Source organism: Microtus pennsylvanicus, chromosome 3 (genome assembly GCF_037038515.1).
Source record: "Microtus pennsylvanicus isolate mMicPen1 chromosome 3, mMicPen1.hap1, whole genome shotgun sequence".
NCBI classification, from domain to species: Eukaryota; Metazoa; Chordata; class Mammalia; order Rodentia; family Cricetidae; genus Microtus; species Microtus pennsylvanicus.
The window spans coordinates 141,175,905-141,191,077 of record NC_134581.1 but is presented as its reverse complement, the minus strand read 5'-3'; the positions used below and the strand labels follow the sequence as shown (position 1 = coordinate 141,191,077).

At 49.7% G+C, this 15,173-nt stretch overlaps 1 protein-coding gene across 3 annotated transcripts in view; it reads right to left on the bottom strand.

Annotated features, from left to right (window-relative positions):
• The window catches only part of Pax5 (paired box 5), a 177,690-nt gene that overhangs the window by 106,885 nt on the left and 55,632 nt on the right, over window positions 1-15,173 (bottom strand). For all 3 annotated transcript variants that reach the window (XM_075967315.1, XM_075967317.1, XM_075967316.1), the window contains one exon: window positions 9,412-9,587. In XM_075967315.1, coding sequence (XP_075823430.1) covers window positions 9,412-9,587 — 176 coding nt within the window. The remainder of the gene's footprint in view (window positions 1-9,411; window positions 9,588-15,173) is intronic.

Sequence of the window (15,173 nt, the reverse complement as noted above, 5' to 3'; positions counted from 1 at the left end):
CCAATCCTTTTTTCCCCAATCTCCTATTGACTCCTGGGATGGGCCATCTCCCAGAGTGAGGCTGACTTGCCAGGAGGTGCACCTTAAGCCTTTAGCACATTAAATATTAAACCTCATTCTCTGTCTACAGAGTTTCCGACCAGAAATATCTGTAATTCTTCACTTTCTTCCTCTAACAATATGGCGGGGTTTTATTTCTATTTCACTTGCTTGTTTGTTTGTTTGAGACAGGGCCTCGCTGTACAGCTCAGATTGGCCTCGAACTGAGAGACATCTGAGTGCTGCGCTTAAAGGCATGTATGTCTACGCCAAGAGATAAGGTGGTTTTCTATTTTCTCCTATCTTGCGTGACTTTGTCTTGGATCTCCTGACATTTGACTGTGATAAGCCTCCACGGGGACAGTTTGGTGCTTGTATGGGTTGGGGTTCTCCGAGATTCGGATTCTTGCATCTGTGGGTTACTCACTTGTCTTTCACTGTGGGAAACTCTTGGCCATTACCATTTCAGGTATTTATTTGTTTTCTCTTCTCACATTACATGCGTGTGGTTCTTTATATTTCCCCTGCAGTTCAGAGCTTGGGGTTTTTTTTTTTTTGTTAATTTGGGTTTTTTTTTGTTTGTTTGTTTTGGTTTGGTTTGGGTTTTGGGTTTTTTGTCTTTTTTTCCCCTCTCTCTGCATTTCAGTTTGGGAACTTCCTGTTGATACAACCTCAACAAGCTTGGTTATTCTTTGCTAGGCCTTATGCACTCTATCAGTGAGCCCAGCAGAGGTGTGCTTGACTTGGGTTCCTCTTTTCCTTCCTAGCTCTTCCTTCTGAGTCTCCCCATCATTTGCTACTACCCACATGTTTTTGCAGCCTGCCTACTTTGTCCACTAGTGCAATTAACATATCAATTATACTTATTTTAGTTCTTGAATGTTTCCAAAGTCTGTGTTGTGTGTAGTTCTTCTTGGGATACTTTCTCTCTTCTTGCTTTGTTTTCTCTTGCCTCACTTTCTATCAAAACATGCACCATGCACATGCGAGATTGGGGTTATGGCTCAGTAGTACAGTGTTTGTACCCCCCCCCCCCGTCCTCGGGTTCAGTCTCCAGCACCACGCACACAAGAAGGTCCTAAAATGTTCATATGATATATCAAGTGGTAGGAATGGCAGCAAATAGGACTTCAGTATGAGCTCGGTTCAGCGTAAGCAGGAGATCTCTAACTCTGCCTTTTCATGCTTCTTCACAATTTGCAGCAACTGTTAACCCTGGGACCTCAGTTCTCTGATAGACCAGTAAAGTCTGTTTATTTTCCATGTGCTCAGCTTTATTTTTGCAGTAAAGGTGGAAATGACAACTTCTAAACTCCACCTCTCAGAGCTGAAGCTGGAAGCCTCTAATCTCTCGCTGAAGTCACTGTCTAGCCATTCAGTGAGAGGCTTTGGTGGTAGGCACCACCTTAAATGATAAGTGATTGATTATTTAATTATAAGTCAAGTATTACTCTCTCCTGGGGGTTCAGGGTGTATGCGGGTGTGTGCTTAGCACATATGTGTGTGCAGGTACACATGGAGGCCAGAAGTCACCCTCAAATGCCATTCCTCCGCCCACCTTGTAGAGACAGGCTTTCATTGGGTTTTGGAGCTCCCCAAATTGGTGTGACCCGATGGCCAGGGAGCCCCAGAGATCTGCCTGGCTCCACCTCCCCAGCACCAGGATTCTGAGCACATGTGATGATTCATTTCAGGACTTGTGTGTGTGTGTGTGTGTGTGTGTGGTGTGTGTGTGTGTGGTGTGTGTGTGTGTGTGTGTGTGGTGTGTGTGTGTGTGTGTGTGTGTGTGTGTGTGTGTGTGTGTGTGTGTTGTGCTGGCAATCGACCCTAAGATCTCAGGCAGACACTACATGACCGAGCTACACCCTCAGCCACACCTGTGCAGAGTGGTGCTTAGGGTGAAGTCAGGGATTTTATGACTTCATTTCCCCCACTCTTTACCTTTCTCTGCTGTGTTTCTAGTTCCTCAACTCTTGTCTCCCAAGCAATTAATTTTCTATTCAGCTGTTTCTTAGCGGGCGTTTACCCTGTCATTGAACTTTTAATTCTAATGGGTACCCACCACTTTTATTTCTAGAAGTGATTTTCTAATCTGTATCTTTTTAAAAGATATTTTAGTCTTTTATAATAGTTTTTACTGTTTCTTTTAATTTTCCTGTTCTCTTAGGTTCTTGGAGTCAGATTCCCCAGCTGTCTCCTGTCTCACTCGCATTCCCTTGCAAGGTTTGCATCTTTTAAATTGTGAGGTCATTTTGAGTAGCTGTGGCTTATTCTGTATGGAGTATGCACGTGGTTGTAGAAGGGTCAAGAGGAGGGAGTTTCCACGTGCTTCTCTGAGGCACCGCTGGGATTACACCGATATAATTCAGTTAGTATAAATTTATACTTGGGTTTCTTATGCAAAGTATGATGTGAGAAACCACACCTGGATATAGCACAGGTCTGAGGCTTCAACTTCTTACTGGAAACTTTTATTCTACTCTTAGTCTCTCAAGATAAGAATGAGCCTGGCCTATGGCTTTTTCCACAGACAGTGCAGGCCTTCCAGCTGTTGGGCAGTTTGCCAGTGTATCGGTGACAACTCTAACCTCACATAGGCCAGGTCTCTGCCAAAATCAGCAGCATACTCCAACCCCTCATTCACTAGAAACACTGCAGGACGGGCACCCTGGGTCACCAGGACGGGCACTCTGGGTCATCAGGACGGGCACCCTGGGCCACCAGGACGGGCACCCTGGGCCTTTACGATGGATGCCCTGGGCCTTCACAATGGGAACCTTGGGCCATCAGGACGGGCACCCTGGGCCATCAGGACAGGCACCCTGGGCTATCAGGACACTAGCTCTGGGAGTTTGGGCTCTATGTTTCCTCTTCTTTTCAGCCCCTAAGGATACACCGCTCTCCCCAGCTCCGACACAGCAGAGTATTCTACTGTTGCCCTTGGTGCCGCGGTCCCATCATTTGAAGTACAGTGATGGGAACCTGAAGTGGTCCCGACAGTGTTAACAACCTGTGTGCATTTTAGATATAATTTGCAAACCAGGAAAGGTTTGTTCCTATAATTTTGAAGAGCTCTATAATACTAAATTCCTTAAGCTGAACCTCCAATGTGGCTTCAAAACTAACCAAGCTACTGGACAAGAATGCCTGGTTCTTCTGTCCTTTCTAATTTGTATTTTATTCTTGGAGCTGGGGTCTCGTGGGACCCAGGATGGCTCAATCTCACCATGTAGCCAAAGACAGCCGAACTTCTGCTCCCCCTACCTCTACCTCCGAAGTGCCGGAATTCTGGGCATTACTACCCTGGGTTGGTGTAGACACCGAATCCAGGGCTTTGTGTATGCTAGGCAAGTACTCTGCCAGCTGAGCTACATCCCCAGACTGTTTCTCTCTTTTAAATTGCAGATGTGGCCAGCGTAGTTTGAGGGGAAACACCTCGACCCAAGTCTGCGCGCACACAGGGCCTTAGGTGGTCTCAGCCATTATTTCTTTCTGCTGCATACCGTAGCACAGGTGGCCAGTGTCACGGACACGGCCTGTCTGCAAGAGTTCCAGGATGAATGAATGAATACATGAATGAGAGAGCATCCCAGCAAGGTGCAGGCAGCGCTGTGACAATTCCCTTGTAATCTTAAATGCCACAGACACCGAACTGGCCCGTCATCAAAAGGAGTAGAATAGACAGGAGGGGGGAAATGTAAACATCAAAATAAAAATAAGAGATGGGTTCCAATTAATTTCATACCTTACAGAACGCTAAAGCTTAAAAGAATCTTAAGGATGGCCCAGTCTAATCCAGCAACACAGATGCAGAAACTCTGGAGAAACATTGCTGAAGCCTGGGGGCCCCGTGCTCTCATACGGGGACACCTCCCTGGGTCACCCCCCAAGAATTCCCTTGCCTCGCGAAACAGACAACATGATTTGGGGGGAATCCACTCTTACACTTGATCCACAGGAAGAGAGAAGAGTGCCCAGTGGCTTAGAGAGTGTTTTCAAAGCTGCCTGGGAACACATGGGTGTCTCCGGGGCAGTGTCTACACAGCATGCCAAGAAGGCTGAGTCCCCAGACCCAGGTCATTTTCACACGTGGGGCTCTTAGCAAGGATGATGACAGGAAGGGAAGAGAGAGGGTCGTCTAGGCATACTGGGTACCTTTAGGGACCTAGAAAGTAAGAGTTACTGAACACTGCATCTCAATCCAAAGACAGGAACACTGAAGTGAAAAGAGTGTGTGTCGTGTGTGGGTGTCGTCTGTACCGCTCTTTCTTCGCACTGGGGAGCGAGACCTCGGCTCACTCCTGCCCTGCCGCAAACAGTCCCTCTACTCCTGTCGCTCCCTGCCGAGGAATGATGCTCATTTCTCATCCTCACTCTGGGCTTGCTGTGCTCCCTTGGCTAAGTCATGGTACAGCCGTCTCACTGGACCTTCGCTGTGCCGTCTGCATAGTGGGCTGAAGGAGGTTTTTGTGGGAGGAAGAAGCCATGAGTGGCTCTTTGCTGAATCTGCCACGGCCCGTGGTGAGCAGCAAGCGCACACTGGCTATGATTCTACGGTAACAGTTAACACTCTGTGATCCTGAGTCAAACAGGAGACAGGGGGTGTGGGTTTATGGGGCCGTGGGTGACTCACAAGAGTAGACAGGACTCTTGCTTGGCCTGGACCAAGGGGACAGGGATGTGTATTCAGGTGTGGACTGATGCTCCGTGCAGGGAACCAGTGAGCAGCAGATTAGAGTGTGAACAGCATCGAAGAAAGTGCCGCTAAGCACTTGCCAAGCTCTTCCTCGTGTCCACCCGCAGGCGTGTACCATACATGTGCACATGCCAGCCTGAGAGACAGGTTAGCCACCCTCTAGACACAGAAGCAGCTTGGCTCCTGTAGTGCAGGGGGGTGAGGCCCAGCCAGAGCAAGAACATCTTATGGGCAAGTGAAGGGACATGGGACAGTGAACAGTTCTGAAAAGGACAGACTAGGGAGGAAACCACAAGCAGTTCTTGTGGCGGGGTGGGCTGCGGGAGGAAAGCGCCAATGGCCACACCGGGGCAGGGCAAGAGGCAAGAAGTCCCAGTGAAGATGGATTCCCAGGAAGGAGCATGGTCCAGGCCACAGCACCTGGATTCTCTGAGACTTTCTGATCTCGGAGCAACATCAAATGTCCTCACTTGGGATCTGAGTCCCTGACTTCCTGTCACTCAGATGATAGTCCGGCCCCATGCTGGCATCCTCCAGACCTTTGCGTGTGCCCTTCCAGCTGTGCAGAACACCCTTTCCAGGCAACACTACCATCTCCACAGGCCCAGATCTGCCCAGCCCTCCAGACATCCCCAGGAACCTTCCTGTGAGTGTGGCCTGATATACCCGTCTCCCTACCCCTCCTCACCTCCTCACGACAGGACACACATACACCAGGGAGAAAAACGAGCTCCCTGAAGCCAGAGCCTCACATCCCTCCCCAATGCCCAGGTCTCTATTCTGGTTTCTGGTAGCTTCTGAGTCTGCCCCTGAAGAACAAGATCAGTCTTGTTGGGTGATGCCAACAACCAACCCCTTCCCCCGGGGAGGATGCCCATGGGAGCAGGCCAAGTTAGAAACCAGTCCACCTGCTGGCGTACAGAAGAGCCACCATGCAGTGGGCAAAGCTGCTCCGGAGAACAGGAGGTACTTCTGGCGGCTTTCTGTTAGACAAGGAACAGGCCATCTCCTGATTTAACCCCCCATGACCTTTGAACTTCCCAGGAGGTCAGCAGCACATCCCCGTCCCCAGCTGTCTCTCTGTCTCTGCCCCAATGGGAGGGAGGGCCCTGGGCCCGTTCCATTTTGCTCCTGTATTGATCTGTTGGCAGCAATGGGCTGGATAATTAGGCAGGAATTAGGGTTTCTATTACAGCCAGGAGGCTGCTCCAGCTGATTTATCACCTGAATAATTTACTGTGATTGAAAGGAAATTAAAATGAACTCCATTTGACAACTGTGAGCTTTTATGGGCTTTAGTGAAGGCTCAAAAGCCAGATTAATAGCCTAGTGTTGGTTAATAGTCTGCCGAGGGTAAATACAGCAGGCTGCAATCTGCTGCGTCCTCCCGGTGGCCGGAGGAGGGACCCACTCTGCCACAGCCAGTGCCCACCACAGTGACAACCAGCATCAACTTGAGTTTGACTGAAACAGATTCCACTGCTGGGCACACATGTGCATCTGCGCACAGCCGTGAACACACACACACACACAGACGCACAAGCACGCACGCACGCACGCACAGACATGCATGCACTCATTCAGCAGATATTTTTTGCCACCGACTTCTTTTGCTGTGTGTTAACTTTCACTCGCCTGTCATCTAGGGAAAACAGAACTAATTTTTCAATAACCATTTTGAGAAGGAAGTGCTTCGTTGGCCCAGAGTGAGTCTCCTTAACCTCTCCCACCAAGACAAAGGGGATTCTGAGTTTCCCTTGAAAGACAGTCCAAGATGGCCACCCACTCAGAGCAGAAATTAACAGGAAAGGCTCCCAACGGTGACCTCGAGGCCACCCTGGCATTAAGTTAGTGATGTTTTTCCCAGGAATGGGATGGGTAATCTGTCCAGGCCCGTGTATGTCCTGGAATGACCCACAGACTGTCTGAGGAAGGCCTAGCAAACACTAGCCAGTCCAGGAACAGATCCCAGAACCCTCCAGGACACAAAGACCCATGACACCATCTCGAACAACACGAGGACAGGGAAGAGCCTGAGGTCAGACTCTAGTCTTATAGCCTCAACCATCCTGGGCCTGAAAATGGGTATACAGTTTATTTCAAAGTTCAGATCCATAAACAGGGCCTCAGCGGTATGACCCAGCCGCTTGGGGGACATTTAAAGGGACGGTCCAGTGTGGGCCGTATTCAGTCCCTGTCACACAGAGGTGACTAACCTCGGCTCTTACTGTCAGTTGGCTGCAGCTGCTGTCGTTGTCATCGTGGTTACACAAATAAGAAAACTGAGGTCCAGAAAAAAAAGCGAAGAGTTCAACAGAGCAGAGGCAGGGCTCAAAGCAAGGTCCTCAGTCAGGACGTGCTCTTTATAGCCCCCATTAGATCATTCAGTGAAAGAAACAGCAAGCCCCGTGCCAGGCCACTAACAGAGACACAGGCCACTTGATTTGCTGGCAAGTGGATGAGATGGCCAGTCTCCACGGCCAGCAGCTCAGGGGCCCACTTCTTGGCATTACTACCATACCACTCTGGGGGAACCACAAGGGGCACAGGAAGCACCCGCCAACAGTCATTCAGAAGAGAGTGAGCAGGAGGGGGCTCGAGGAGCTCATACCCTTGATGCTTGAGTCATACCCTGCAGCAGCCCCTTGCTCAGCTCAAGTCATCATTTGTCCCTAGTGACTGGGAACAGGGCGCGAGGGTGCGTCATTCATAGTCCAGTGCCTGCCTGTGTGCAGGGAGCCCTCCGGCCTCACCTTCCATCTCTCCTCATTACGGCGTGCCTCAGAGAGGTGAAGCAGATTAGCCAGAAGACACTGAGTCAGTCATTATCCTGCCTCAGAACTCACAGTCGGGCCTGCACTGGGCCACAGCGCTCTGAAGGACACCATCGAAACACATCTTCCCAGAGCCTGCGCAGCTCAGGCCTCCTCCCTACTGGGCCTCGTCTCCTCCTGAGCCGGTATGGCCTTAGCCCTGGGATCCGTGCAGCATTCCCTCCTCAATACGATTGCCCTCGGTGCAACCCTCACAGCTAAGCCTCCCCTCTTCAGTATCCCACATCAACCATCGTACTTTCTCAGGTCTCTGGCTCCTGAGTTCACATCACACCATTCTGCGAAAGAACCGACAGGGATGCCACCTGGCTTGTGCCTCAGCCCCCTCCGAGTCTGGCACTGTTCTGGGCCCACTGCTCAGATACAGGAAATGTGTTGGACCGGTGAGCTCCAGAGTGAGCGATGAGGTGCCTGGACAGTTCTGGGCCCGTCTTGGTGAATGCCTGGTCTTGGGCCCATCTTCCCAGACATTTAGATGGATAAAGTGGAACACAGCTTCTGGGCTTCTGTGAGACTCCCACGAAATGCAGAGGGACTCGACACTCAGTGTCTGTATTTCATTCGTACTGGTTTAATGGAGATGCTGGCAACCTTGTGTGAGAAAGTCAGGCCAGGCACAGAGCCCTGGACCCTTGGTCTCTTATTTACGTCTCCCACAGCTCAGATGATATGTGGCTTCTACCAGCTCTCAGAAACACTCAGCAGTGGAGGGCGGCTCTCTGAGAGAGTCTTCTCCACAAACCCAGGTTCTAGGATGGGGTCAGCTCAGCCCAGTGCATATGGCCATGTCACTTGCATGGGAGGGGTCATTTAACTTGTGAGAGAATGAGCAACATCCTCCCTCGGTCCATACGACCAGGCTCATCTCTTCAGCGTCACCTCCCACCCTGTTCCCTGAATCCCACCACACTGGATCTTTCCACTCCTGGTCTCTCCACCTCAGCTCAGGGCCTTTGCCCTTGACATTCGCTCTGCCAGACACGTTCCCCCATGCCCATACCCCTATTGTTGTTTACTATGGCAGGGGCCAAGCTGGCTAGTCTCATAGGAACTTAGACATCTCTCTAGTACCAAGCTGTGATTCTTCTACAAATCTACAGGTTTGGGGGTGAGTCCAAGTTTATCTGCTCACTGATGGGCACATAGTATCTGGTTCCGTGCCTTCCCCGTACTAGACAGTTGCCAGTGTTTGCTTAGTGAATACTTGCTGAGCAGTATTAGGCAAGCAGCTTTGTCTCTATGGGCCTCAGTTTCCCCATCTGAAAGCAAACTGCCTAAATGGTCTGTAAAATCTCCTCATCTCAGAGGCTGGTGTCTGACTTACCTGTCAGAGCAGGGCCTTCTGATGACTGACCCCATGCCTGGCCTAGCCACACCTGCCAGGAGTCCCATGATGCCAAGCAAAGGCCAAAGATCATGAGATATCATCCATCCACTCCATTACTGTGAGCCAGAGGCCACAAAGTGAGTCTATATATCGAGATCATGTTCCTAACTGAGAGGATGGCAAAACCACCTGGAGTGGCCCAGAAGTTCATCACATACACCCCTATCCAAAGAGCCCAGGGAAAGCACACATTTGTTAGCGGCCCAGCAACCATAGGAATCACATGCCTCTGTGACTGGCTACAGACAGAGCTAGCAGGCCAAGGAGCCTCAGAGGCCCCCTGAGCAAATCCTCCTGGCCTTGTGGAATGTTGTGACCAGCCAAGCTTGGCCAACACCAACAAAAAGCCCACTTTGCAAAGACTCTCAGCCTCACTGTACAGATGCCCCTGCATCCAGGAATAACCCAGGCCTGCACAGTGGCAGCAGGTGTCGTGGGCAGGAGTCACAGCATACCTGCTCCGGCTTGATGGGCTCCGTGGTGGTGAAGATGTCTGAATAGTGCTGCCTCTCGAACACGCGGTCCAGCACCTCCAGCTGCTGCTGTGTGAACAGATCTCCCCGCATCTGCTTCCGGAGGAAGTCTCTGCCTGGAAGTGAGTGGCCGTTTGGCACTGGAGACTCCTGGATACCTTTGGTGAGCATGAGAGAGAAAGGGTAAGTGGAGGCTATTCTGCCACTCACAGAGTGGCCAGACCCTGAGGCTGGGGAGGGGGCTGGACTGACCCTCCAGCCAGCTCCCTGCCCATGACAGGGATTCAGGGGCTGCGGGACAAGGTCACCTGCTGCTAACTGCAGAGTCAGCTGCTCATAATCACATGCTAGATACAGTGCAAAGCCCATTTGTTAGGGGTTCTGTCCCTGACTTTCCACACGGACCCCTCATACATGTGCCGTGGTTTGTATTTGTGCTCCTAGTGCTTATGTGTTGCAGGTTTGATAGTGAGTGAGTGTGTAAAAGGGGTGGAGGGGAGGAGGTCATGAGATTAGTAGCACCTTCCTCTCTGGCTTTCTGTCTGGTGGTGCCTATCCTCCTGCTTCCTCTTCCCCCTCTTCATCTCAGCGCTTTGCTCTTTCACACAAGCACGTGCACACTCACACAAGGCTGAGCCTGCATCGCAGGTTTGAACTTGCAGAATCATGAGGAATTACCAAGTTACCTGCCCTGAGGAATTGCATGGCGGAAACAAAAATAGGAACTAATTCAGTATGTTACTATTCCCCCGCTTTGCAGATGAAAGCTCCAGGCCTTCAGAAATGACACAGTTTCTTTGCCCAAGGATTTGAGCTCAGGGTGAGTCAGAGACTTAGTCATGGGTGTTGTCGCCCCTTCTGTACCTCACCCTGCACATCCGTCACTGGCATCGTGCCCAGTCTGTAACACGCTGTTCTAGGAAGCTGGGAGGACACTTGTACCATTCCAGTCACACACTTGTGCTAGATGACATGACAAAAACCTGTCCAAATCCCATGTGCACTATCCCTGAGAGACAGCATTTCTGGGAGTATATTTTATAGCTGGCTTATGTATATGGAACGTGATAGATGCACAAGGCTCTTGGAACAAAAGGCTGGAAACAACCCAAGTTCATTCATAGGGAGCTGGCTAAACAGGCTGTGGCGTTACTGGAACAACGGAAAACCATGCAGCGGTGAACAGCAAGCAAACCAAGATGCAAAGACCTTCAGGATCCACGGTTATGTGAAGAATGAGCAAGGTGCAGGATCCTGATGTCCACAGCGTTTTGTGAAAACAGAGAAGAAAAGATGGTTTGGTGTGTTCTTACTAATGTTCAGATACATGTATTCTGTGTATACATATTTTCTAGCACAAATATAAAAGAAATATTGCATATAATGCATCTGCCTTTTGTTTCAGAACTTGCAAGCACTGCCTATTCTGATGCACAAGTTAAGAAAGTATCCTGCTACGTTAGCTGCCCACCATGTCTGTCTCTGGGGATGGTGTTTTTAGTTCAAAGAAAATACAATGAATTATTAATTTGAAAAATGGGGTTGAACCATCTTTTGTATGTTTTAAATTTCACACACACGCATGCGTACACACATGCCCATGAGCACGCACGTACGCATACATGCATGTATATGCACACGCGAACACCTGCAATGCTCAGCTTGCTCCCACTCAGCAACTCTCTGTCCAGCCATCCTGTCCCAGCCACTTCTGCCCCAGTGACCTTGCACTCTAGAGCACCCATCAGGTTTCTTGCTGCCATGGAGATCATATCAATTTTTAAGAGATTGCTTTCTGCCTCCCTACTTCAGCTAGCCTCTCCAGTTTGCGCGCTGCCTCCCAGGCAGCCAGCAAACTCCAAATGAAACCAACTCCCACCAAGATCTCCTCTCTTTCTCCTACTGGTTGTTTCCCCGAGAAGGCCCAACTCTGCCTTGCCTGGAGGCTTCCTGGCCAGCTAGACCCTCTAAGCTGAGAGCCCTGGAGGGTGGAGCTTCATCTCCTGAGGAAGCCCAGGGAGGGTGGCTTGACTCTGGATCCCTGTGGACAAGGTCACTGGTCACCAAGTAGGGCCCAGCACAGAGTGAGGGTTCAGAGCATGGAGCCAACTCAGGTTATGTACAACAGGTCCTTGGGCCCCTTGAGAACACTGTGTGCACTGCGGGCTCAAGCAGCTTAGCTGGGACCTGGACCCACTTCTACAGGATCTTTCAGGAAAAGAGCTGGCCTGATCCAGCTGTGACTTTCTCTACGTCAATATTGGACCCATGGGCTGCACTCAAGGGAACTCAGGCTGCTTTGATGACCCAGATGCTACCAACTTGTCCCACGCAAGCACCTCCATTCACATGCCTGATCAGTGGGGAAAGAACTAAGTGACATTTCCTTAAGAAGTCATGGGATTGCTGGGTCTAGCGGTACATGCCTGTAATCTTAGAATTCAAGAGGTGAAGGCAGGAATAGCGAGAGTTCCAGACTAGCCTATCAAAAGATTCTATGTCAAGAATAAAAACAAAAAACAAATAAGTAACAGCCATGAAAAAATTTAGGCCATTCCTAAAGATATAATTACACGTTCAATTTAGTAAATATTCAAAAAATTACCAGGTAATATTAAAAACTTAAGATGATTTTGTTTTTAAGTATGTGTACGTATAGATGTTGTGTCTGTGTGGAGGGGTTATGTGTTCATAACTGTGGGTGCCCACAGCGGCCAGAGGCCTTGATTTCCCTAGAGCTGTAGTTACAGACAGTTGTGATATGGGTGCAGAGACCTCTGCAAGAGTAATACGTACTCATAACCTCCGAGCAAGCTCTCCAACTGGCAAATTAAATTTTTATAAAGCAAACAAGAAGAGAGGATGCAGTGGCAAGGGATGCAATCTATATAGGACAGCCCACTTTCGTAAAGAGATCAAACAAGCAAACATGGGACTGCACACTGCCCGACAGTGAGCATAAAACAATGTACAGAAATACACACGTGTAGCCGTGTAAAACTAGAGGGAATGCCCCTGCCTTGGGGGTGGGCATGGGGAGAGCTTCCAAGGGGCGGGGGCTGTGTTTGAATCACAAGTAGAGGATGGGTAGGAGAGGAACAGAGAGGGAGAAACGAAGTCCCAGGAGCCTGTAGAGAGGCTCAGAGGCCACAGAAAACTTGAGTCTTACTGAAGGAGCCCTGAGCAGACTTGAGCAGCTGGGGAAAGAATTGTCCGCTTCATTCCTCAACCCTGGGCCCTGTTTCCTAAACTCTGCTTCCAACTGCATCTTTGGAGACCAGGCGCCAATCAAGATAGTGTTTGCTGTCAGCCTGTTAGCTGCAGGTTACCCAATCAACCCAGGAGTAACACAAACTACACTTCTCAATGGCCTGTGCCCTGTTTTCCAGGACAGACAGCCTGCAAGTGCACACACTTCCTCCTCCAGGATGCCTTCCGTCCTGTCCCAGTACTTTACCAGCTCCCGTTCTCAGGACTCTAGCCACCCCGCATCTCTGCAGCAAGCCCCTGGCCCTTCGTGCTCACACTGTGCTATTCGCTAGTTCATCTCTGTCGCTGCCGGATGAAGTAGCCGTGCAAAGCATTTACAACCAACAACTTCCATCTGCAAATTTGGTCAGGACCCCTCCACTGGTCTTCACTCAGCCCTCAACCTCTTCCCTCTTGCCTCAGCCCAGCTCTGCAAGTGTTGATGCAAAGGATGCAGCCACAGGCAAGATAGCCCTTTCCTTCCCGGAGTTCCACTCGTGGGAGAGGCAAACATTAACTGAAAACTAACCAGGCCAGGCCAGGCCAGGCACAAGTATCAGCCAAGGTGAGCACTCTAGCAAAAAGGAATCTGGTGCCAAGAGGGCAAGGGCATGCCAGTCTGCCTCTGGATGCTGCACACAGTGGGTGCACTGTGGGTATGAGCTACACCAAGAGATCATGTGCTCAGAGGCAGCTACAGAAATGAACACAAAAAATCATCCCCAGCACAAGGGCAAGTCTGACCCGCCAGGCAGGCAGTGTGACCGTTTGTGGTGCTTCAGAGATGTTGACTTAATTGGAGGCTGTGGTCTTAGAGGCAGGCTACAGAAAAACTCACACCGTGGATAGTATGCTTAAATATATAGACAGATATGGGCAAAAGTGCAAAAGTATACAGGGGCATGGTATCTTTAAATCTTTTTTTTTCTTTCGGCTCCAAATCAAATAATATGTAATAGACCCAGTGCTGGGCTTAGTCAACCATGGCTCATAGAATTAACATTCTGGAAGCTAGCTTCAGGGGAGCAAGGGGCAGGAAGCCCCTTCTCGGGAAACAGAGAAATGCTGGCTTCAAATTTCAGGTTAAGCCAATGTTATTCAGAACCCAGCTTTGAAGCTAAAAGCTTTATACAATTGGGTTTGGTCACGCAAAGCAGGAAGAAGCAAGATGGCCTGAGATTCCCATCTGGTGGGAGAAAGCCTTCTCTTGTGTGTCTTAAAAGATCATAAAGCCATTGCGTTTTCTTCACAGCATGGCGGATTCTGGGAGTTTGCATTTCTCTTGCAGGGTTTTGGTTTTTCCTTTGAAAACCACCACACACTTTATGTCTGAAGATGCTTGCTGAGAACAAAAAGATAAAACAAATAGGAGTCTGCAAAACCCCTCTGGCATCATGGCCTCTGGGACTCAGCCTCAGCCGGACACTGAGGAGCCCTGAGAAACCAGGTTGGAGTCTCAGCAGCAGCCGCTGGCTATTCTCAAAGTTCTGTTTCTCCACAGATCTGGAAGAGCACCAGAACCATGCAAACCTCTTCTGTCCTCACAGCTTGTCCCCAGCAGGGCAGTCAGGCCCAGTGGGAGAAGTATTAAGAGCTGGCAAACCTGGGTTCTAGCTGTGTGTGCTTGGCTAAGTGTCTCTCTGTCTCTGGGCCCCAGAGTACCCATCAGTAAACTAAGGAGGTGAGGACCACTGAGGTTCTCACTGAAGCTGAGTTACAGCGGTACACACCTGTAATCCTCGCTCCTGAAATGCTGAGGCAGGAGGATTAGGAGCTTGAGTCCAGCTTGGACTCCATAGTGAGTTTGAGGCTAGCTTGGGTCACAAAATGAAATCCTGTCTTAAAATATATATATATATATATATATATATATATATATATATATATATATATATATATATAGAGAGAGAGAGAGAGAGAGAGAGAGAGAGAGAGAGAATATAAAGCCATTTCTAACTCCTTTCTCCTTCAAAACTGACTCATATTTTGTCTGCTAAATAATATCAAATGATCACTGTCCTCTCTGTATTGCATTTATAGGCAATGCCACACACACACAGTACCAATGCCCTAAGAGATTGCTTCAGCCAACCAGCATCTAATTGTCACCGCTATGTTTAGAAATGGAAGAGCAGTAAGGAAGATTTCTTTACGGAGAGAGGCTCCTGACAGAGAAAGGAAGAAATCCCCCCCACACACACCCCTGTGTCTGTCTGTCTGTCTGTCTGTCTCTCTCTCTCTCTCTCTCTTGCCATGCCTCTCTCTCCACCTCCCTCTCTCTCTCTCCACCTCCCCCCTCCATCTCCCCCCCCTCTCTCTTCCTCTGTGTGTGAGAGAGTGTGTATATGTGTGTGCATGCCTTGTGTGTGTGTACGCGCGTGCACACGCGTGCATCCCTGTATGAGAGAAAGCGAGAGAGAGGATATGTGTGTGCATGCCTGTGTGTGCGTTGTGTGGGGGCATTCCTGTATGAAAGAGAGAGAGACAGAGAAAGA